The sequence below is a fragment of the Rhinichthys klamathensis genome, unplaced genomic scaffold (assembly GCF_029890125.1).
Source record: "Rhinichthys klamathensis goyatoka isolate OS25496 unplaced genomic scaffold, OSU_Roscu_1.1 h1tg000522l_1, whole genome shotgun sequence".
NCBI classification, from domain to species: Eukaryota; Metazoa; Chordata; class Actinopteri; order Cypriniformes; family Leuciscidae; genus Rhinichthys; species Rhinichthys klamathensis.
The window spans coordinates 78,724-101,833 of NW_026607001.1; the positions used below are offsets into that span (position 1 = coordinate 78,724).

Sequence of the window (23,110 nt, forward strand, 5' to 3'; positions counted from 1 at the left end):
ACTTCCCCCCTACATAGTAGACAAAAAAAAGAAAAAAAGAAAAAAAGAGTAGGCAAAAAGTAGCCGGATGGCCTACTATTTCCAGCAAGATACTGAAGTGTGCATATGATGGACACTTTACTATCCCATGTGGCCACTGGAGAGGATTTTGAATGGCAGTGAAGCGACGCAGCTGATGCTGGGAAGCCACATGTCATGATAATGACAACATGGCGAATGTAGTACTTCCAGATTATGTTCAGACTACAGACACTCATACTATAGAAACATACTTTTTTTAATGGCCGCAAAGTAATAACTTCAAAATCAAATCAAAATAAGTACCTACTTAGAGTATGCGATTTCGGATGCTGTTTTTTAAGCAAATGCTAACATACTTACTGAATAATACTACACAGCATTTACATAGCATGTAGGCTATATAAATATAGTAGGCTATTTAAATAATATGTAAAACTGTATGTAGTAGTACAAAAAGACAAATGTTTTACACAGTACATTGATACATTTAATCATTTTTAAACATTTAATAACATTTTGGATTTTTAGCTGAAATGTTTTAACTTTTGACAGTCCAATGAAATAATGATTCAAGAAATACACATTGTACCCCATGAGATTTTAAGTTAATATTTCAATAATTTAACAACACATTTTCAAGTACACATCTCTCTGAAGTCTGTTAATAATCATATGTTATGCAGGTAAACAAATAACATATTAAATTCTTTTAGAAAGTGCTTTATTTAGATTTTTTTTTCATTTAAATGTATTAATTTTCAAATTACATTTGTATAATTTGATTTATTGTTAGCTTTTAATCAACTCGATAAGGATAAGATGACAATATTACTAGGTGAATGAATTTAAGCTCAATGTGGGCAAACTGCATTATGGGATTTAGTATACAGCAAATGTGTCTGCAATATATCTACTGCATACTGACAAAAAAATCTATTCTGAACATACCCTAAAGTTAACATTCACTGTAAAAAAGAAAAAAGTTGCTGCCTTAAATTAAGTACAATCAACTTGGATGTTTAAGTCATTTCGACTTAAATTACATTAAACTGACTTTTAAAAAAATTAGTTGAATCTTGTATACCTTATTTTGATGAGTTAAAGCAATGAAAAAACATTTGTTGTCATAACTTATTGATCATATAATTTTTTTACAGTGTTGTTAGTCTCTGCTATGTCATAACTACACATTCTTCTGCCATATAAAGCATTTTTCTCCACTGAAGGCCCTTCAAAATTAGCTGTATACTATAAAATTCAATTAGCTTCTAGTGTCAAATGACCTGACGGAGGCGTCAAAAGTCTTCGTCCCCTGACCTTGCATCCTTTAACCCGAGGCGAGAGTGTGCGAGTCTCCGGATAATGAAGGACTGGGAAAGGTCTGAGCACACTAACAATCCTTCAGTCTCGTCCTTTGTTCCAAAGTACACACGCACCACGCTATTTCTGCCCTGGAATTACAGGAAAAGCATTACAGGGAAAGAAAAAGAGGCCAAAATGAGCGCGACATAGGGTGAGAGTGGGTGAGGGAGAGAGGTGTACGCCATATGACCACTTTAATGCACTAAGATGTTGTTGAGCAGGAATATTATTGATGTTTCTGTGGCAACATGGGCTGAAGCTGAGGATTATACTGCCAACACTCTTGAGAGAGAAAGAGAGAGAGGAAAAACAAGGGGATGAGTGAAAATGAAACAACTAAAAGGGCACCGAGGGTGAGGGGGGATGGATAGAGAGAGGAAGAGGGGTACGACAACAAGAAATGTCGGGAGACGGAGAGTGTCCCCTCAGCAGAGAGATGACATGGTTTGTGTGTGTGTGTGTGTGTGTGTGTGTGTGTGTGTGTACTGTACATTTCCAGCTTTTAAATCTTCCTAGAAATCCCAGGCAGACCACCTTTCTCCCTCTAATTCTCCCCTTTTTTGCCGCTATCAATCAAATTTGCCAGCAAAATGATCATCTGTTCAGGATTATCTTGGCTCAAGCCATCTCTCGAATTACAATAGCACTACTTTTATTCATCTATCCAGAGGGTCATCCCTTAAAACGTGTGTGTGATAGTTTGTTAATGTACACTGCTGGTGTTCAACCGCATTTGCATAATTGTATGGTATTATAGTGCAGCCCAATCCATGTTAAAATATATATAAAGATATAGATACGTCTATATATATATGCATAATACGATTATCTTCTTAATGTGATGAAAAAATACCAATATCATTTCCAAAATCCATTTTCAGAATGGCCAGATAATGGTATTGTAAATATCCATCCCTCTTTATGTAGGATTTGCAAAAAGCTTTTGTTTTGCCAGACACTTTCAGAGCGCTGAATGAACATTAATTTATTTTATTTTTGTTTCTCCTCATTTGGTCATTGTCAAAAAACATGGAACAAACATAACTCATTTGTTTGATAAATGGCATTGGCATTTCAATTATAAAACCTAATTACACTCTCTAAAGATTGTTCAAAAACTCCCTCCCACCCCGTAAACACCTGCTTCTCACATTACCTAAATTTAATCTCCACACTAAAATTGTCCCCACACTTTACCTTCCAAATAAATGTGCGATTACAAAACATACTAATATGCAGGAACAGACATCAATAAGACAGAAAAGCTCTGGGTAGTTTTTTGCTAAATAAATAGCATCATTCATTATCCAGATTAATACTTACGCTGACTAGCTTCCAATTAAAATAATTTACTCACATTGCCAACGAAATTTACAGGGGGAGGAAAAACAAAATAGCAGCAGGAGGTTTAAGTGTGTGTGTGTGTGTGTGTGGGAAAGAGAGAGAAAGAAGCTACAGGGTTTGTTTCTAAATGGAGTCTTAAAGGCTGTCATGAGTCAAAGTGCTCTATTTAAGGCTGTATGGGCATACAAACACAAGCACACACACATTCAACATAATCCAACCCAACAAGTGTGCAGAACATTTGCTGATGATTGTAACGTTAACAGGCCCAATGCGTATCATTCGGTCCAGTTAATTTTAGTGGTAAAAAGGACTAATGTAATCCATTCACTTCAATCGCTCCATTCCTTCCTCTCTTCCCCTCCATTTGGTATCAAAAATAATATCAACATGCTTCAATACAAAAACCCCAGTCTGACTATTAACGGCAAAAAAGTCAATTTTAGGGTTGGCTAAATAATTAGGCGACTGTAAAATAAAACACGATTAGGCAGGTTCCTGAGAAAAATAAGTCATTCGCATTCATATATAAAAATAAAAACACACACAATCTCTATGAAGCCACTAAACGTGCTCATGCTGGTCTGAGAGGTTTTATTATCAATCTTGACCTAAAGCCTACCAGATATTGATGTTAGACCTTAGGAAGAAAACTGAAAGACAGAAAAAGCTGCACTCCTCAGGCTGGGCTATGTTGGGATCCATTTTCCTGTTATCGGTTTCATTAAAATGTTGCAGCTGCTGCCACCTACAGTTGAGAGGAAGTACAGCAAGACAGAAACTTTTATTTCATGTTTTGCTTCATATACTCCAGGTGTTTCTAGTTCTAAATTTTGCTTAATAAAGTCTCTTCAAACTTGGGAAACTATGTAAGACACTTAAAATTAAAACTTCAACAAAAAATCACTTAAACACTTTTTAAAATATTACATAAAGTGGACATAAATATTAAACCAGGCTTATTTTAAGACACATTTTTTCAGGGTTTGAAATCAGAATCTTCATGATTTAATTTTGCGACTTTCCTATGCCTTTTCTGTAGAAATGTTATTGTTTTAAACTAGTCCAAGAGACAGACGTATTTATTTATTAAAATATGCATTTAAATTTGAAATATGCAAATACTTTTTCTATATAATCTATCAAAAAAACAAAGATTGAAATAATCAAAGCATTTCAATATGTACAATGTGATTTGTTTTTCATCAATTTTTTCACATATTTTCCACACTGTCCCTCAGTTGTGGGTCATTTCCATGATTACTAATTTTTCCACTTGTTAGAGAACTTGATTACCAGTGACAGTGTAGAGCATGTTTGAGTTGAAATAACAAACATTAGATGGACAAAATAAAAGGTAAAATTAACTTTTAAATCTTTCATATTCACAGCTATGTATCTCTTAATATACATATTTTAATTGAGCTTCATTTCCAATCAGACTAACTAGTTGTTTGCATTTAGGACACATAAAATGCTAGCCTATACACCACTGTCGTTTCCATCACAGAATGCTATTAAATTCAATACAGTGGTGAAAATAACATTTGTTCACTCAAATATTGATGTTCAGAGAAAAAAAGAAACATTAAAGAATTGTTCACATGGCCAAAGTTAAAGAAAAATCTGCATGCAATGTTATAATACAGTATCCGTACTGAGAGAATGAAGGGTTACAGAGGCTTTGTGATGAATTATGTGAGACTACAGTAGTGTAGGAGCGGATGGGGAACAGGCTGTTTGTGCAAACTCAGTCCTCACAAAGGAAACCCACCTCAGAGTAACAACATCACTAAAATCCTGTCAGACTTCAAAATAAACGGCAAAACAAAGAGTCGAATTGTGTGACGGTAAAAAAAACCTCTCACAATAACCTCATCTTCTAAACAAAGCTTTGTCATTTTCACAAGCATTTCATGAAAACCAAAATCCATCCGCTTTGTCCCACAACTCGAGAAGATAAATTTGAACTTGTTCCGAAGTTCAGTTTCTTGTTGTGTCTTGGATGTCAAGGATGCTCAGTATACATAGCCGACTTGTATATATTTTCAAATTAGTTAGTTGAAGCCAGAGTGTAGGACATGTATACAGAGTCACCCATCATATACACAGACGCAAAGTGCTCAGAAACTCAGCTGAGTGTCTCTTATATAGAAGTGTACGCATGTGTGTTACAGTAAGTACTCTATTGCTTTGCATTGTGTAAACATCTGCAGAAGCATTCAGGCACTCACACACAGATATCTGATGATTGATTTGTTTGTGTACTAGACAGAATGAGCTCTCAGTACGGAGGCCTGAAGAGGACAATCAGTAAGCTTGCTTTACGTGGAGTGTTTTTGAAGGGCATGAATATTCACCATCAAACAGCTGTATAAAAGTCAGTTTGTGGGTTTTGTGCATTATTGAACTCACTATGTAAATAAATGAAAGCAGAGTAAGCAAGATAATACCCATGACATTTTGTCATGGTGAAATGTATACCAAGTTACAGAGTAAACTGCAATTGACTTGTGCTCACTGTTGGTAGCTGGTAATCTATGGGGGAAAAAACAGCTTTTGATGAGTGGAAACAAGAGTGTTTTTGTTATTTTTGGGCTGTTGCCTTTTTTAGAATGATAAAATGAAGAAGAGACAGGACATAATTGGGTTGCAGGCTGGACTCAAACCAACGTGAGCACCAATGTGTCAAGTTCATGTGCACTACTGCAAAAATTACACACAGCGCAACTGCTTATATGTTACCGAAAGGCTCTAAATGACTAATGTAAGTGGTGCTTGTACAATATTGCCATGGTGGGTTCTGAGTGGTTAACAAGATAATGCTAGGTCAAAAGACATGGGATTTTTAGTATCCACCAAGCACATATCACAAGTAGAACACAAATGAAAGCAAACCAGGTGGACTTACAATAACTCGGGCCAGTATTGCATCCATTCACATTAAAATCACTCCCCAAAGACACGATACTGCATAACATTACTAATATAGGCCTATTCTGTAATGTTTTAAACAAATAAATGCTGCATTGGTGAGCATAAGAGACTTTCAAAAACATTTTAAAAATCATACCAACCCAAAATGGTATGTATGACAGCTGCTAGTATTGCTAGTACCATGGTTGGACCCCTTGCCTTCAGAACTGCCTTAATTCTTCGTGGCATAGATTCAACCAGGTGCTGGAAGCATTCCTCAGAGATTTTGGTCCATATTGACATGATAGCATCACACAGTTTCTAGAGATTTGTCGGCTGCACATCCATGATGCTAATGTCCCGTTCCATCACATCACAAAGATGCTCTATTGGATTGAGATCTGGTGACTGTGGAGGCCATTTGAGTATAGTGAACTCATTGTCATGTTCAAGAAACCAGTTTGAGATGATTTGAGCTTTGTGACATGGCACGTTATCCTGCTGGAAGTAACAGAAGATGGGTAAACTGTGGTCATAAAGGGATGGAATTGGTCAGCAACAATTCTCAGGTAGGCTGTGGTGTTTAAGCAATGCTCAATCGGTACTAAGTGGCACAAAGTGTGTCCAAAAAATATCCCTGACACCATTACACCACCACCAGCCTGAACCATTGATTCAAGATGGATCCATGCTTTCATGTTCTTTATGCCAAAATCTGACACTACCATCTGAAAGTTGCAGCAGAAATCGAGATTTATCAGACCAGGCAATGTTTTTACAATCTTCTATTGTCCAATATTGGTGAGCCAATGCGAGTCGTAGCCTCGGTTTCCTGTTCTTAGCTGAGAGGAGTGGCACCCGGTCTGTCTTCTGAAGCTGTAGCTCATCTACTTCAAGGTTTGATGTGTTGAGCATTCAGCGATGATCTTCTGCAGACCTCGGTTGTAACAAATGGTTATTTGAGTTACTGTTGCTTTTCTATCAGCTCGAACCAGTCTGGCCATTCTCCTCTGACTTCAACAAGGCATTTTCACCCACAGACCTGCCGCTCACTATACATTTTCTCTTTTAGGACCATTCTCTGTAAACCCTAGAGATGGTTGTGTGTGGAAATTCCAGTAGATCAGCAGTCTCTGAAACACTCAGACCAGCCTGTCTGGCACCCATCCCCATTCTGATGCTCAGCTTGAACTTCAGCAGATTGTCTTGACCATGTCTACATGCATTGAGTTGCTGCCATGTGATTGGCTGGTTAGATATTTGGCGAAAACGAGCAGTTGAACAGGTGTGCCTAAAAAAGTGGCCAGTATATAGTACATAACTTGTTAGACGTTCTAAGCTTATTTGTATCCTGTAAAATGGAAGAGAGCAAACCGAGCGCTTTTGAAGGCTCCAAGTACAAGGTCATCGCCAGAAAGTGCAGAAAGGAATAAAATGCTACCCGAAATACAAAATGGAGTGAAAGAGATGAGAGAGTGAGAAGAGGTAGAGTGGTTGGGGTCACTAGATTGTAGGTAGATGGAGGCTGAGAGTGGAGAGGGCTAGAGTGCCATTACAACTCCAGTAGCAATGATGACCTCGGAGAGAATAACCAGAGTATCTGTATTGACCAGCAGCTACATGTTTCACCCATCTAAACACTCACGAACAAAAACCTCTGCTCGTATGATTTAGGATTAAATCAGATCTCACTGTATTGCCAGACAGTTTTAGTGTGAAATAAAAGGTGTGAAGACAGACAGACAGAGTGAGGTTAGATGCACAACTCCCTCAGGTTAAATAATTTGAGCACAGAGTGTGAAAAAGATTTTTTTGCACCTAATTATTATTGTGCATACTCCGATTAGTGGCCGATAAATACTGCTGAAAATTAATATTCTATAGATATTTTAAATGTTACAAAAATACTCTAATATTTGATTAAATATGAAATTCTAGAATGTTATAACTTCAACATTTATAACATTTTATGATCTTACACATGCACGTACGCACACATACACACACACACACACACACACACACTCAATTTAATTTTGAAACCCGGATTCCAATGTGGTCAATGCAGATTTTGTTTTAGTATGAATTACAATGACTTAAAATGGATGCCCCCTTTTCGTGTTTAATTATAGGGGTTAATCATATTTGACAAAACGCCTCTGTAGACGTGCAAAGTAGAAGGAATGATTGGCCATATGGGCATCTGATCAATATCTGTGAGTATCTGTAATGCACTTGTCACTCAGACAGACTGCGAGCCAAATTAATAGACTGCACGCTTGTCTTTGATGAGTTTGTACTACAGCAGAGGTGACATGCTCAGGGCAAGCGATCATGCGCTCGGGTCACTCTTTTAATGTGCAGCGGCATGTATGTATCAGTAAGAGAAGAGTGAGGTGTAAATGCATCGTGAGTTTGTGTGTTTCTCTCTAATGGTCCTCGGGGGCAGGGAGCTCCTCCATCAGCAGGGCATTAGCACTCTGTTGCCCCGCCTGGGTATCGATGGGTCGCTGTGGTGATGCCACCCCCTAAGGGCCGCCACGCCCTCTGGACCGTCTGGCTGAATGACCTCTGACCCTGGGGCTGTTTGGCAGGGCTACGTTGACTGCGACACAGTACTGGCCATTGATCTTCCACTGACACCAGGACAGCACTTAACACTCCGACTGTGGGAGTAATGGAGCCTGCCCGCTGTTATTACTGACCCTGTGTGTGTGTGTGTGTGTGTGTGTGTGTGTGTGTGTGTGTGTGTGTGTGTGTGTGTGTGTGTGTGTGTGTGTGTGTGTGTGTGTGTGTGTGTGTGTGTGTGTGTTAGAGAGGCCAATACTGTGCAACTCTCAACCTTTTCTCTCGCTGTCCATCTCTATCAATATTAATAATGAACTTCTGTATATCCAGACGAGCAGCAGTGTGTCTACTCAAGAAATTAATCTTTCCTCACATCTACCCCTCCTTCACTCTTTTCCTCTGAATATAGTCTGATTCCTAGAGCCCAATTAGAACGTTTCACTTAAAAAGTACCATGGTATTACCATGGCTTTGGGACCTCATGAAACGTAATATTTCACAATATTGTCAAAATATTTTTTTTTTTAAGGAAAAACAGCCTATTTTTAAGACCATTCAGCATTTTTGCACGGTCACATTGTTTTCATAATCAAAATGTTACACAACAAAAATCTCATTACTTAAATGCAAAACAAGATATAATTTATTTATTCAAATTTAATCTAGCATATTTGATGCACTGCCTTGTTTTATGCTAATATATGGATTTTGTTTTTTGCTTAAATATATTATTAAGTATTACTGTAACAAACAATATAAAAAGAATTAGAAATTACAACAAAAAATGTCCAGACAAACAAAAAATACTTCATTATTTTGAAAATGTCACAATGCAAAAAAAAAAAAAAAGGTAGTCGTCTAAAAATTAAATTTTTTTAAATAGATATTGGATTTTGGTGTGAAATATCACATGGACGTGTTTTCATGAGATTAGCCCACATGGTACCATAGAAATAGATTTTTGGCCATATTCTTCAATACCATATGCACGTATACCGTGAAACTTCAAATAATAGCCCGGGCTTTTATTTTCCCAAATCGTCAAACTGCACCGGCTTGTATTTGAGACAGGCGTCTATATGAGACAGGCCTTTATAATTTAGTGTTGAGATGTTGTTCATTGAGATGTTGTTCCTAGAGTCTCTAATCTCTAAAAATCTCCAAATGCACCACGTGAAACTGTGGTCTTCCGACCTTTTACTATCGTGTCAATTGATTTTGATTAATATGCGCGAGGGAGAGAGAGCAAGACAGCGCTCGTGTTTGAAGACGTGATGCGCGCGCGCGGCCGGGGTTCTCTCTCTCTCTCTCTCTCTCTCTCTCTCTCAAGCGCAGTCAAGCGCAGCAGTCATTATATTCTACATCACTCACCGATCAAAAAAGGCTTTGGCATGACACAAATTTGCTTTGGCGGCCGCCAAAAAGTGGACGATCTGACGGGTTTTAGAAGATTAAATACAACCCGAAACTAAAAAACAGACCCGGCCTCTATTTGAGACCGGCCTTTATTTACCCAAACCTGCAGCCACACCAGGCGTGTAAAAGAGACAGGCGTCTATTTGGGACTCGGCTATTATTTGAAGTTTTATGGTATATGAACATGCAAGTCATTCAGTACCATGATATTATCATCAGACACCATTACTGTACCTTGATACCATCAAAGTACTCTTTGCCAGAGTTTAAGGCCATGACTGACACAAAACAAAGTCTATTACTAATAGACAGTGGAAAAGAATGCATCTTATATCGACCCAACTCTGGCAAAGGAGAGAACAATACAACAGCGGATCCATTCCATGCCCTCTCAGTTTCTCTCTCATGGCCACAAGCTTGTGTCTGATCGCTTCATATCTGAAGCCCATCTCTTCATTATTTACAGTAATAGCCTGTCAGAGCCATGCAAGCCTCTCTAAATAACGTACACCCACAGTTGGGCAATGTGCATGGTGCATGCACTGGCCAGTTAGAGCTCTCTCCCGGTGGCAGCCCGGGGCTAGCTGCTAAATGGAATGCTTCACCTCAATTGAATGGGAATCATTTCTCCTTTATTTCTCCATGTGCGTGACCTTGTCTTTCTTCCCCTGTGTGAGGTGAAGGACGCAGGGGGCTCGCCGCTGGCTGGTGGGGGCTTAGTAGAGGCTGGAGAGGGACATTAGAGAAGCAGTCTTTACCAGACACGGGCCCGGAGCCCAGGTCACGGCAGGGGAAAGAGGCTCTTGAGTGATCTGATTGCCTGGTGCAGGATGCGGTGGTCCTTAGAAAGGTTGCTAATAGCATAGCCCCCTTTTAGTGAGCAGGACAATACTGGCTAATTCAATCTGATGCAGAGCTCTTGTATACACACAAGAGTACATCCAAATGTAGACGGGCGTTTAACTGAAGAGAAAAAGCGGCAGAAAACATGCGTGCGCTTACGCCGACGCACACACACACGCGCCCGCATTCCTGCTGAGTTCAGGCTCGTTCGCACATTCGTTCCCTACGAATACTCGCTCGTATAGCTACGTGTACCGCAGACTGGAAAAGCCAATGGCACTTGTTTTGAATTGATTGCTAAAACGCTGGGTTTTGTGGCACAGGAGAGAATGGACTTAAATGATTCGCATTGATTAGTGATGCCCCACTTTGGAGCACGCTATGGGTTTCAGCTCACACTCGCAGCGAGGGCAACAGCGCATCATCAGTGTGTGCGCTCGCGTTAAATTGAGAGTGAGTGAGTGACAGAACAAGTGCGTGAGTTCAGATAGACTGAATTACCTCTTCATGCAACGTAATGTGACACTCGTCAATTAATATCTTCATCACGAGGGGAATTAAGTGTCAATTTAGCAAGTCAGCCGCTGCAATTTTAACAACACAGCAAGTCACTTGTTTGATTGGTTATCACAAAGTTCTATAAAGTAAGGAGGTGGCATTACAAATAAGCCAGGTGTTTTTTAGACCTTTTAAAAACTGAACAAATAACAGAGGGACATTTGTCCAATCCGATAATGCCAAGAACAGTTTTGCATAGTATGAGAGTGCCCCCAACTGGATGCACAATTAATAAAGCTAAAACAATTACAGCAGATACCGCCATATAACCACCATGAGAGGTTTAAAAATGGCCGATCCCCCCCAAAAAAACACCTAAATAAACATGCCTTCTCTCCACAAGTATCCCTCTGAAGAGTTTCAGCAATGTGTTTTTCTCACTGTGTCAAAACACAGAGGTCATATGAGAGGCATTCACTGCCATTTCAGAGGCCCCAGGTAAGAGAGATGCAATTAGGACGCTAGCACGATCAATTAAACAGCTCTCCAAATCTACAGTAATTAGCTTCTCCATTGTGGAACAGTTGTAAAAAGCCACTTGGCAAAGCAGCGAAAAAGCATCGACTGGATTGTTTGGAGGGAATGTGGGTGTGTGTGTGTGTGTACGAGTATCATTGTGTGCATCTTTGTGTGCCACAAACTGTTATACAGAGTGTGATGTGATTGTGTGCTAGAGAAGGGGTGGGTGTTGGCAGGCTCTTTAACTAGTGTACTTACAAAACAATAGTGCATCTCTCAAACGGCGGTCAGATATTTGAAGATCACGGGCACGGTTTCTACCGAAACGTACAGTTGTGTTACATTTGAAAGGCTCTTTTCTGAGACAGGCTTTACAGACATGCACCTAAAAAGCTCAGTGGGGAGGTTTGGCATCATCTGGCCACTGGACCCGCACTACATCAATCCCCCATAATCCTTTTGGGCCGGATGGGAAGGGAGAGGTGGGTGAAAGAAGCAGCAACGTCACCCCCACAACACTCCCCTAATTCTGCGTTCTGATTGGTCGGCACAGCCTCAATACGTTTTGTGAAGCATGAACCCCTGGGTTGGGACTAATAAATGACTTCTCCTTTCTGCTGAAGATTACATCCCCTCATGGCTCCACCAAGACAATGAGACAGGAACCAACCTGCTGGAACTGAGGTGGGCCACTCCGAACTGAGTGAGAGGGCAGAAATGAGGTGCAGTGGTTGAACCAGTATCCATTCACTAGATTCATTCACAACTTGGCCAGAAAGTTTATTCACCCTCATGTTGTTCCAAACCCGTATGACATTTTGTCTTCTGCAGACCATACAAAAATTATGCTTTTCTCCATACAATTAAAGTCAATGGGGTCCAAAACAATACTGAATGGACAAAAAACACTGAGTTTTTTTTTTTTTTTTAAATATCAGAAAGTCATGCGGGTTTAGAGCAACATGAGGGTGAGTAAATGCTTTTCATTTTTAGGGTAACTCTAAGACAAAAAATTCTACTTTGAGCCTTTGAAAAGAAAGATAAGAGTGGACAAAAAGCAAAAGTGTGGGGCCTCTGTCCTGTCCGGTCCTGTCCTGAAAAGCTAGTGATGTGAAACGGCTTGCGGTACATATGAAAAAGTGCAGACAATGGGCAAGCCAAGCAATCAGCTTGTTTCTACACTTCTCTGCGCCGCGACCCAAAAGCAGGGGGTGTGGGCTTCTTAATCTTGCTTCTCTTGCCAGAGCTGGGATCTGGAGGTGTCATATTCCTTCAAAACATTCCTGCTCCTTTCGCTCCAAATGGCCGACGTTTTGTCGCCAGTGCAGGGCCCCTGTAATGAACCTGGGGGGGGATCTTCAGAACTCAATGACTGGACGTAATTACTTCTCTCCTTTTCTTCAGTCCCTTTCTCCGCACTGGCTCTCCCTCAAAGCAGTACAGGCCCCCAGCTTTCAGGCTGGCTGGATAAATACAAAAGACAGGCTGCACCAGGTCCAGCTGGGGGGGGGGGGGGGTTGAGAGGGGGAGTATTTCAGGATCCAGAACCCCTGATCAGCTGTCACAGAGACACTAAGCAACTCAGCACTCTTCACCAATACCGACCTTGACAACATTTGACAAATAACATATGTGATCTGTGCTGCCGAAGTAAAACTTTTTGATTCATTCTGATCAACCTTAACTTTTGTGAATTATGGTTAAGTATATTAGTCAAGGTACAATGGACTAAAGATACACAATATATCTGTTATCATCCGATTTATTAATATCAATATTGATATTGGATATATATCAGCTGGCATTTGAAATTTAACTGTTCATGCTTATTTGACCTGTTTTTACATCCAGATTACCTTCGCCAATTATTTAAACACCCACTTAAATTTACAAAACACTTTAATAACACTGGTAAATGTAATCTTTAGAAAATCTCAAAATGAATATACATTTTTCTCATTGTACATAATGTTGTAATACCTAAATTCACTTAGCATTTATAATGATTGATTTTAGACTTTTTTATTATTATTATTGATTTAGACAAAATAGTCTAGAATTATAATATCGGCCATAACATGAAAATAATTGACCAAAATATTATTATTAGTGCATCAAAGATAAAATTGTAATATATATTGAAATAAGTAATTCCAATATATATATATAAAACCCGTTTTTTGACTAAATGTTGGTGAATTTAAGTGTCTAATAATATAGAGATAAATACATCTGTTTATTTAACAGGTTTTCACCATAGGATATAAAGTTTTTAATTAAATTAAAATATTCAATATTTATATAAATGATTAAAATTAACATTTGTAAATACATAAAATGCTTTTTTCTGTTAATTTTCTGTTAATTAGGTAACAAACATGTAAACCAAGAGACAGCACTTACAAAAATAAGTGTGTGAGTCATTACATTGAGTGCTTTACAGACGAACATACATTCAGACGGCACACAGGCATCCCTCCCGGGAGTCAGGTTTTTTGGAGTGCTGCCCAAGCTCTGAGTCAGAGTTGGCCATTCAAATGGCTTGTTCTCCACCAAGACGCTAATCAGATAAATGATCTATTTGCTTTAAAACATCATCAAGTACATTAGGGCTGCTGGAGACCTGGCATGGTTGCTAGGCAAAGCGGGAACTGGGGACTCAATACAGTTGAAAGGGTGAGTTCGAGCATTGAGAGAGTCCACAAACGCACCAATAGGATGACAAAAAAGTGCAGTCTGATGGATTGGGCACAGAGATATGAGAGACAAATTAACTACATTGCAATAATGACTTACAAGTCCAATGGGAGCACAGAAACACACATTCATAGAGAAACAGAGGTCTATGGGTAATTTGTTGTTCTCTAACAAAGTAGTGCTTAAAAGTACAATGGTACTACCGTGGCTCTTTAGACATGGTATGGATGGAACAACCATGAAGAAGTCTGAGCTTGATTTGGCATCGAGATTTTTATTCATTACTTTTTGATTGATTATTTAATAAAATAATAAATAAAGAGATTGTATCTGTATTAGAACTCTCTGAGAAACTAATATAAACTATTTAACATCATACTGGTGTCATAAGTGCAAGTTTGCTCTTCTAAACTTAAAATTTGCCCCTGATAGATTATCCAAAGTAGATGTTAGACACTTTCAGACTATCCAGCCACACTGTTGCTTTTGGAAAGTTTTAAATGCCCTTTACCCATGATAAAATCACTGTAAAGCATGGTGTCTTATGGTCTTAGCAAAGTAATTCAAACGTTTAGGACAAAAATTGTGTGAACTTCATCAAAGCCTAGCTTTACCTTCGAAAGCCAGTTAGTTCACAGGCAAGTGAATAGTCAAAAAGGTAATGCAAAAGGTGAGAACTTGAAAAAAAATGATGGAGAAAATATCTAATATTATACAAGTCCGGAGTGTGAATATCTAGGGTGTTATTATTTTCTTCATTCTCCCTCTCTCCCTTCTAATTCCATACGAGAAGGGACCTTTGCAACAAAAGAAAAAGTGTTACCTGGCTGCTAAGGTATGTTAGTAATTACAGTGGCATTACACCCCGCACAATGTCCCTGCAAAGTCTAGTATTGTAATTTCTTTCCCTCAGGGTTTCCTTTATCACATCTCTTAACTCTGATACAGCTCGCCCCACTGCTGACCCCTGTAGCCATGATTAAGAACATTTGCTTTTACACTAGTGCTTATATAGAAAAGCAAATCCTTTTATGATGCCATCTTGCACATAGAAAAAGAACATTATGTTTTAGAATAATGCTTCCCATAATGACTTTAATCTGGGTCAGGTATTTATCATCCAGGTCAGTTCTGATTCACTCAAACATACACAATATTTCCCGTATGGTGGCTTTATCGTGAAAGCAGTTCTTGTCCTTTTCACCAGTAGCACTAGTTTTTTTGGACACAGAGCTTTTGCACACAAGGTTTAAAATTAACTTTGTGTGAAATAAAAAATTTACCGGCCACATTTTTAGCATTACGTAAAAAAAATGGATATAGTATAGGTGAAATAGAACAAGGAATACTCTCAAATAGGCATTGTTTGAGAATAAAATCCTGAAGTTTCCAGCCAAACACAATTGGAGTTATATTAAAAAATATCTTCCTCTTCCAAGCTTTATAATGGGAGTGAATGGTACCTTAGATTTTGAAGCCCCAAAAAAAAGCCCAAAAATGTTTTCTTTTTTGGGGTGAACTAACCCTTTAACATTAAATGGTATGGCATCTTACGCACAGAAGCAATTGGCACATACTGCTATGCTTAGTGGCACATATAGTGGCACATCCAGTTTTCATAGGCATTTCATAAAACCTGTGAAATGTGCCGATGGATTGCTTCATGTGCAACTGACAACATGTCGTCAAATGTTGTGGCACCTGCAGTTGTGACTGATTGCTGAAGCTGTAATATTTTGTCAAAATTATGAAAATAAAGAATTTGGCATTATGAAACTAACATTTGCAGTTTTTGGATAACAATTATAACTCTATAAATAATAAAAAAATATTGTACAATATGATGCCACTTCAGTGATATGTTAGAATAAATAACAAATCTAAAAAAATGTGTTTGTATGTATTTGTATAGTGAAAAATACTACAGGTAACCTGACAATGCTGTGTGAACTGAGAACAGTCATACAAATTTCTTATTGGCCAAAATTATTATTAATGAAAAATAAAATGAAAAAAATTCTTTGCAATATTGATCATTATTTTGCACATTTGATGTAAAAAAAATAATAATAATTTAACTAGTAGTAGACGGTTTAATTTGATTGACTGAATAGTTCACATTGCTTACAACAGCGGGTAGTTCCTAATAAAGTTTCCAGCCAACTGGCGAGAAACTGTTCTATTTATTCGCCAAGGACAATTCTGGCTGGCATTTGGTGCTTGGCGAGTGTTCATTTTTGGACCCTGTCTGCACACGTTCAACAGGCCGTTCTGCAGTAATGAGGGCTTGAGTCTGGTCAGCGAGCCGTCCTGTAAACAGTCTGAGAGCAGCGTTAATTAACTCTCACCAACACAGGAGAGCAGAATAAGGCAGAGATGGAGAGCCAGACCTCTGACCTCTGCAGGTCTAACCAGGCCTGATTGGACAGCCTCAATCTGAGCAATTAGTACACCGGGTCCCCCAATCTACATAATTGCCCAAGCAGGGGGTAGGACAGACGGGCATATGAGTGGAGACCATTGGATGCACACAAACAAACACATGATTCACATAAAAAGAAAGACACACACACACACACACACACACACACTAATAACACTTATTTAACTATGAAAAGGCTCTAAAAGTCACCATCACACATGGATTTGTGATAACTGCACTGGTGGGGTGTTCAACAGAAACCCTGCTGAGACTGAGCACTGCCCAGAGTAAGCTTGAAAGTCGTGATTTAAGAGAGGATCAGTTCCTCCACCTCATCATGTGACCTCTCTAAAGAATGTTTTAACTCAGGATAAAGAACCTGGCTGGACTGGCTTTGAGTATCCTGCAAATACCCAATGACGTCTGGTCTGTTAACGGTTCTCTCACATGCATTCTTCATCCAATGCGGACAGAACAGTGTCCTAAAATACTAGTATCTCGCTACTGAATCTAAAGCATAATCTCGCACTGATCTTTGCAATTCGATTACTGAATGACACTTTTAAGTGAATCCCACACTTACAGCTCAAGTTATTTCATAGGTGTTCATAATACAGTGTATGATGTGTAGTTAAAGATACACATGAGTTTTACACATACACATGTCCTTAAATCATGTTTCAAAGCACATAACATTACAATAATAATGATGAACGTAAACAAAGAGCTCTGACTTGTACCACCTGACTGCTGCAGATTCATTTCACCATTGATAATGTTGGGGATGGAAAGGCGTAGCGCCAAACATTAGTCCCAAACTGATGAGTAATATCTTCTTGCGGTGCGTAGATCCAAAAGGAACTAAAAAATCAGAAAAAAGATCCGCATACGAATATAGGCCAAAAAGCTCACAGGATTTTATTGTCCAGAGGCCAATAAAGTGCAAAAGTCCAAGTGCAACATGTTTTCGGGTTCAACCCTTCATCAGTGCCATGTATGCTGATAATGTTGCCATAGAGACAGATAATTACCAGTCCAAGGACGTAAACATCAGATATGTATATGAAGATGCCACATTCAACCGTTCCGAACACGCCATCTTAGAACAGTCAGCATGCCGTCACTCACAGTAAGAATCAATGATGCCACAACATTGCGCAGCTTCTGGTTGTTAAACTGTCAAGATTTCAACTCCAGAAGGAATGGGATAACCTTTCACAGGAATGTGTTGGTTTATGTTTTCATATATTAACTCAATGTCAATATTACAGGTTTTTGCTATATGGTACTTTTATGCTAGGGTTTTTACTTTTCCTATGGTAACTTTTTAATGTCATGTTAGCTGACGCCTTCCTTTGTCTTGCTGTAATGTGTCTAAGTCTATTACGGAGATGCGAAGATAATAATACATGCGTCAAACTACGGTTGCAGATGCTCAGTCAACTTGCTTTGAAGTAAAGACTGAAATGGAATTTTCTTGCAAAACTTATTCCAATAATCTCCGTCTTAGTTACGTCAGAACATCCTGATTGGTCCAAAGCAGACTTCTTTCGTCAACTACATCACCTGGCTGCAAAGAGCTCCTCTGAAATGAGTATCAGTATTCCAAATTAAGAATAACTTAATAAATATATAATACATTTTCTTTAGTTTTTAACCAACTCTGACCCGAGCATATGACAGCGGAAGAACTGATGTTTGAATCCAAACCAATGGTCAACAAGCCTCTCTAAAGCTCTTCATGTCCACCCAGCATGTTCAGATAAGACCTTTTGTGTCTCTCTTGATCCCTGCTGGAAACAACAGCACTTAAACCCACAGCACCATCAACCCTTCCAACCCTGACAAGTTGGATCACCGTAATCCATACATTTGGATAGCTAATCCACATTCAGTGCCTCAGAGGACATAGAGACCTTTCGGCTTGTCAAATCCTGAGACAAGGATTTTAAACTGGGTATGTGAGGTGGGTAATACATGGGGCACCCCCCCTTTGCAGACAATGAGCCTGCCCAGCTAAACTGACAAGGACATGGGGGAGATGTTTGGGCTTACCAATGCGTAAGATCAATTAAGGGTGGTTGAGAGGAAGGTCTGAAAAGAGAAGCGATGACCCTGCCATAGAAGAGAGCCATGCTGCCCCTTTTCACTAATCCAGTAAAAGAGCCAAATATTTCAAGACATTTCAGTCTACAATCTACTAAAAAACAGCACAGGATCAGTCTCCTTCCTATTCTAAAACAAGTAATCTGCATTTTAAAAAAAAAGAGAGTTTTAAATATGTTTTCAAATAAAAACGTCTGAGCCATTCTTTCATCCTACGCAATAAAGAACCATAACTGAAAAGTGTGTCTTTGGTGTATCTGCCGAACAAGTCCTTTTGTGTTCAACAGAAGAAAGGTATGGAACGGCATGAAGGTACATTTACATGTGGACAGACTTTAATACTTCACTACAAAGGCAAAAAAGTATTCATTTCTTCCAAAAAAACAAAAATCTTACTAACCCCAAACTTTTAAATGGTAGTGTATAACATGAAAATGTGCATTTCACAGACTATTTAATGCACTGGGAAAGAATAATATACTACAATATAACACCCCTGTCATAGACAGCAGGAGTCAATAAGTTGCTTATAATGAGGTGCTTATGAGGCTCAAGTGTGCCTGCCTCTGGTGTGCCATGGAGCTGCAGCTCTATCTGACCCCCTGCTGCCTGCCATGGGTCATGTTCAGTTTAAGACTACAGTGAAATATTCTAAATCAAAAAGTATAGCAGACTGCATTAAAAGAGCATGATTACCACCATGTGATCTGTTTCACAACCTACATGCAACAACTGAAGTATGAACGTGAACAGGAGAGATACTCACAGACATTTCCTGTGTTGTCAAAGCTGCTGAGCACCTCATCTACTCTAATAGGTCCAAGATTGTCTCTGTAATGCATAAAGAAACATGATTTAGACATAAATATGCCGAGATGCTGACCTAACCCTAACTGTTAGCATGAAATGTGAACAACATAATGTGTTTACAGTTTTTCTCAGTCACTTTGGTGCATTTCTCAGATCATAACTGAAACTCTCAAAACTACTTGTTCAGCCTCTACATAATTTAGTCACGTCTGCACATCATAAAAGCAATCGATTATGTACAATCGCCTGCTGTTTCCTAAATTATCAATTGCTTACATCATGTTGATCAAAATATATTATACTGGTTCCCTGCTGAATAGTCTTCACCCTCAAAACATAGGCATTAGTTCTTTGCACAAGTCATTAAATGCAAAATGGTTGTAGTTGTCATAAACTGTCAAGCATATTTTCTATACATTTCTATTAGACCTTTTTTGTAAATGTGTCCTGAATTGATGAATTGCAGAGGTGAATTTTGAATTTCACTATTCACTATAGATCAACCAATGATCATTGATCAACCAGTTCTCTAAAATAGCTCAGAAATGCATCTCATGAAGCTTCATTTGGCATATAGACAGAGCACAAAACAGTGTTACAAATTCTGACAATGGAAAAACAACAAGTAAACAGATAGGGTCAACAGCCAGGAAGAAGAAGAGAAGTAAGGATGCGCCGAAAGGGTCAAAAGGTAAAGCCGAATGTTGGGAGAACAACCTTTGTCCTCAATCATTCAAACGTTTGTACATTAAGTATGTTCACTACTTAATGTAATGCTATATTACAATAGTCCATTTGAATTTGCACATAGAGAGTAATGTATAAATCTGTACTGTTGAAATGTACACTCACCGGCCACTTTATTAGGTACACCTGTCCAACTGCTCGTTAACACTTAATTTCTAAGCAGCCAATCACATGGCGGCAACTCAGTGCATTTAGGCATGTAGACATGGTCAAGACAATCTCCTGCAGTTCAAACCGCGCATCAGTATGGGGAAGAAAGTTGATTTGAGTGACTTTGAACGTGGCATGATTGTTGGTGCCAGAAGGGCTGGTCTGAGTATTTCAGAAACTGCTAATCTACTGGGATTTTCACGCACAACCATCTCTAGGGTTTACAGAGAATGGTCCGAAAAAGAAAAAACATCCAGTGAGCGGCAGTTCTGTGGGCGGAAATGCCTTGTTGATGCCAGAGGTCAGAGGAGAATGGCCAGACTGGTTCGAGCTGATAGAAGGGCAACAGTGACTGAAATAACCACTCGTTACAACCGAGGTATGCAGCAAAGCATTTGTGAAGCCACAACACGCACAACCTTGAGGCGGATGGGCTACAACAGCAGAAGACTCCACCGGGTACCCCTCATCTCCACTACAAATAGGAAAAAGAGGCTACAATTTGCAAGAGCTCACCAAAATTGAACAGTTGAAGACTGGAAAAATGTTGCCTGGTCTGATGAGTCTCGATTTCTGTTGAGACATTCAGATGTTAGAGTCAGAATTTGGCGTAAACAGAATGAGAACATGGAACCATCATGCCTTGTTACCACTGTGCAGGCTGGTGGTGGTGGTGTAATGGTGTGGGGGATGTTTTCCTGGCACACTTTAGGCCCCTTAGTGCCAATTGGGCATCGTTTAAATGCCACGGCCTACCTGAGCATTGTTTCTGACCATGTCCATCCCTTTATGGCCACCATGTACCCATCCTCTGATGGCTACTTCCACCATGTCACAAAGCTCTAATCATTTCAAATTGGTTTCTTGAACATGACAATGAGTTAACTGTACTAAAATGGCCTCCACAGTCACCAGATCTCAACCCAATAGAGCATCTTTGGGATGTGGTGGAACGGGAGATTCGCATCATGGATGTGCAGCCGACAAATCTGCGGCAACTGTGTGATGCCATCATGTCAATATGGACCAAACTCCCTGAGGAATGCTTCCAGCACCTTGTTGAATCTATGCCACGAAGAATTGAGGCAGTTCTGAAGGCAAAAGGGGGTCCAACCCGTTACTAGCATGGGGTACCTAATAAAGTGGCCGGTGAGTGTATATATACCATACAGATAAAGTGCAGTCTTGAGCATTTTCAATCATTGTCATCAAAATCGTAGCCATAGTTTACATCTGAAAATACTGACAGAGTACACTGTTATATTGACAACGTGGCTAAGCATACCCTAGTGAAAAAAACCTATACCATATATGAGAAATGTACCAAAGTGACTGAGAAAAACTGTAATCATCATACTGACATGAACAAAAGGAACACTTAAACCAAAAATGAACATTATGTCATCGTTTACTCACCCATTCTGCTATAAATAAAAGCAGTTATTATTAGCAGAATGTCCAAGCTGCTCTTAATTTTTCATACAATGACAAGAATTATGACAATGGCTGTGAAGACATTTTCACAGAAGGATTTTTGACTTAAATGTCATCCAGACTCTAGAATAGAAGTCACACATGGAACTTATGATGCTTCTATGTTGATTGTTTTGTTATTTTTGGAGTTTGACACATTTAGTCTCCATTCATTGAATGGAAAAAAAATCAGCATGAACATACTTCAGAACTTTTCCTTTTGTGTTTCAAAGAAGAAAGAATATCATACAAGTTTGAATGACATGAGGGGGAGTAAAAGATGACAAAATGTTCATATTTGAGTGAACTATCCTTTAAAACGGATATGTGGGCCGGTCTTTTTATGGGACCTGTGAAATTTCATGTTAAACAGTAACAAGACAATATTTTTATACACATGGAACAGAATCAGTGGAAATGAAAAACACCAACAAACAGTGTGTACTCAACAATTTCTCCAGCATACCGGAGTAAGGCACTGTACTGGGGAAAGATTGCACTTCTGTAGTCCACCCACTGCCCGTCTGACGGGTCATCCGTCTCTGTGGGAGTGACCCTGCTCCTGGAGAACAGGTTAAAGGAGGAGAATCTTCGTACTGACACCTGCTGTACATCTGAACTGTCGAGCTGCTTCCGTTTCAGAACCTGCATTTTAAGAGATACACAAGATGCTACTACCTGGTAACACCCATTTTCTAACGTAATAAACGCATTACATAATGCATTATATTTACGATTATTAAATAAATGCAATCAGCTCTACATTGAAGGACATTCACTGAAACCCCCTCACCTGTCGCAGAAGACCCCATCGTGCACGGGCCACATCTGTTCCACAGTGAGAGTCGTGATTTTGGTGATTATTCGCAAGCATTTCTGTCGCAGCTAACGGAGGATCTTTACATGTATTCATGCCAGAGCAACCTGGTCGATTTGTTTCGGCTTCATGCGGAAAATAACGTAGAACTATAACGACAACAGAGTGCAGAGTCTAGTCGAAGGCTTATTTGGCATTTGTTCTCTGGATGTGGATAAATTCGATGGTAAAATTTAATACCGTTTTTACCAATTCGCCGGTATGTACTGGTCTCTGTTGCTTAGTAATAAAATCCCACGCTACTTCCGTACACCACCTCCTCTTGTTGCAGGAGGAAAGGAAATCCAATTCATTACCAGAGTCTTCAAACACTCTGCTCTATCGGCTATCATCTATGATTT

The 23,110-nt window shown here is 39.2% G+C and overlaps 1 protein-coding gene across 2 annotated transcripts in view; it reads right to left on the reverse strand.

Moving 5' to 3' along the window:
* Positions 1-23,050, reverse strand: part of camkmt (calmodulin-lysine N-methyltransferase) — a 101,094-nt gene extending 78,044 nt beyond the window's left edge. The window contains exons 1-3 of one of the 2 annotated variants that reach the window (XM_056238402.1): positions 22,686-23,050; positions 22,359-22,537; positions 19,479-19,543 (exon numbers count right to left, since the gene is read on the reverse strand). In XM_056238402.1, the coding sequence (XP_056094377.1) occupies positions 19,479-19,543; positions 22,359-22,537; positions 22,686-22,805 (364 nt within the window). In that variant the 5' untranslated portion in view covers positions 22,806-23,050. The remainder of the gene's footprint in view (positions 1-19,478; positions 19,544-22,358; positions 22,538-22,685) is intronic. The other variant, XM_056238403.1, reaches the window with a different exon arrangement.
* Between the last annotated feature and the right edge of the window lie 60 nt (positions 23,051-23,110).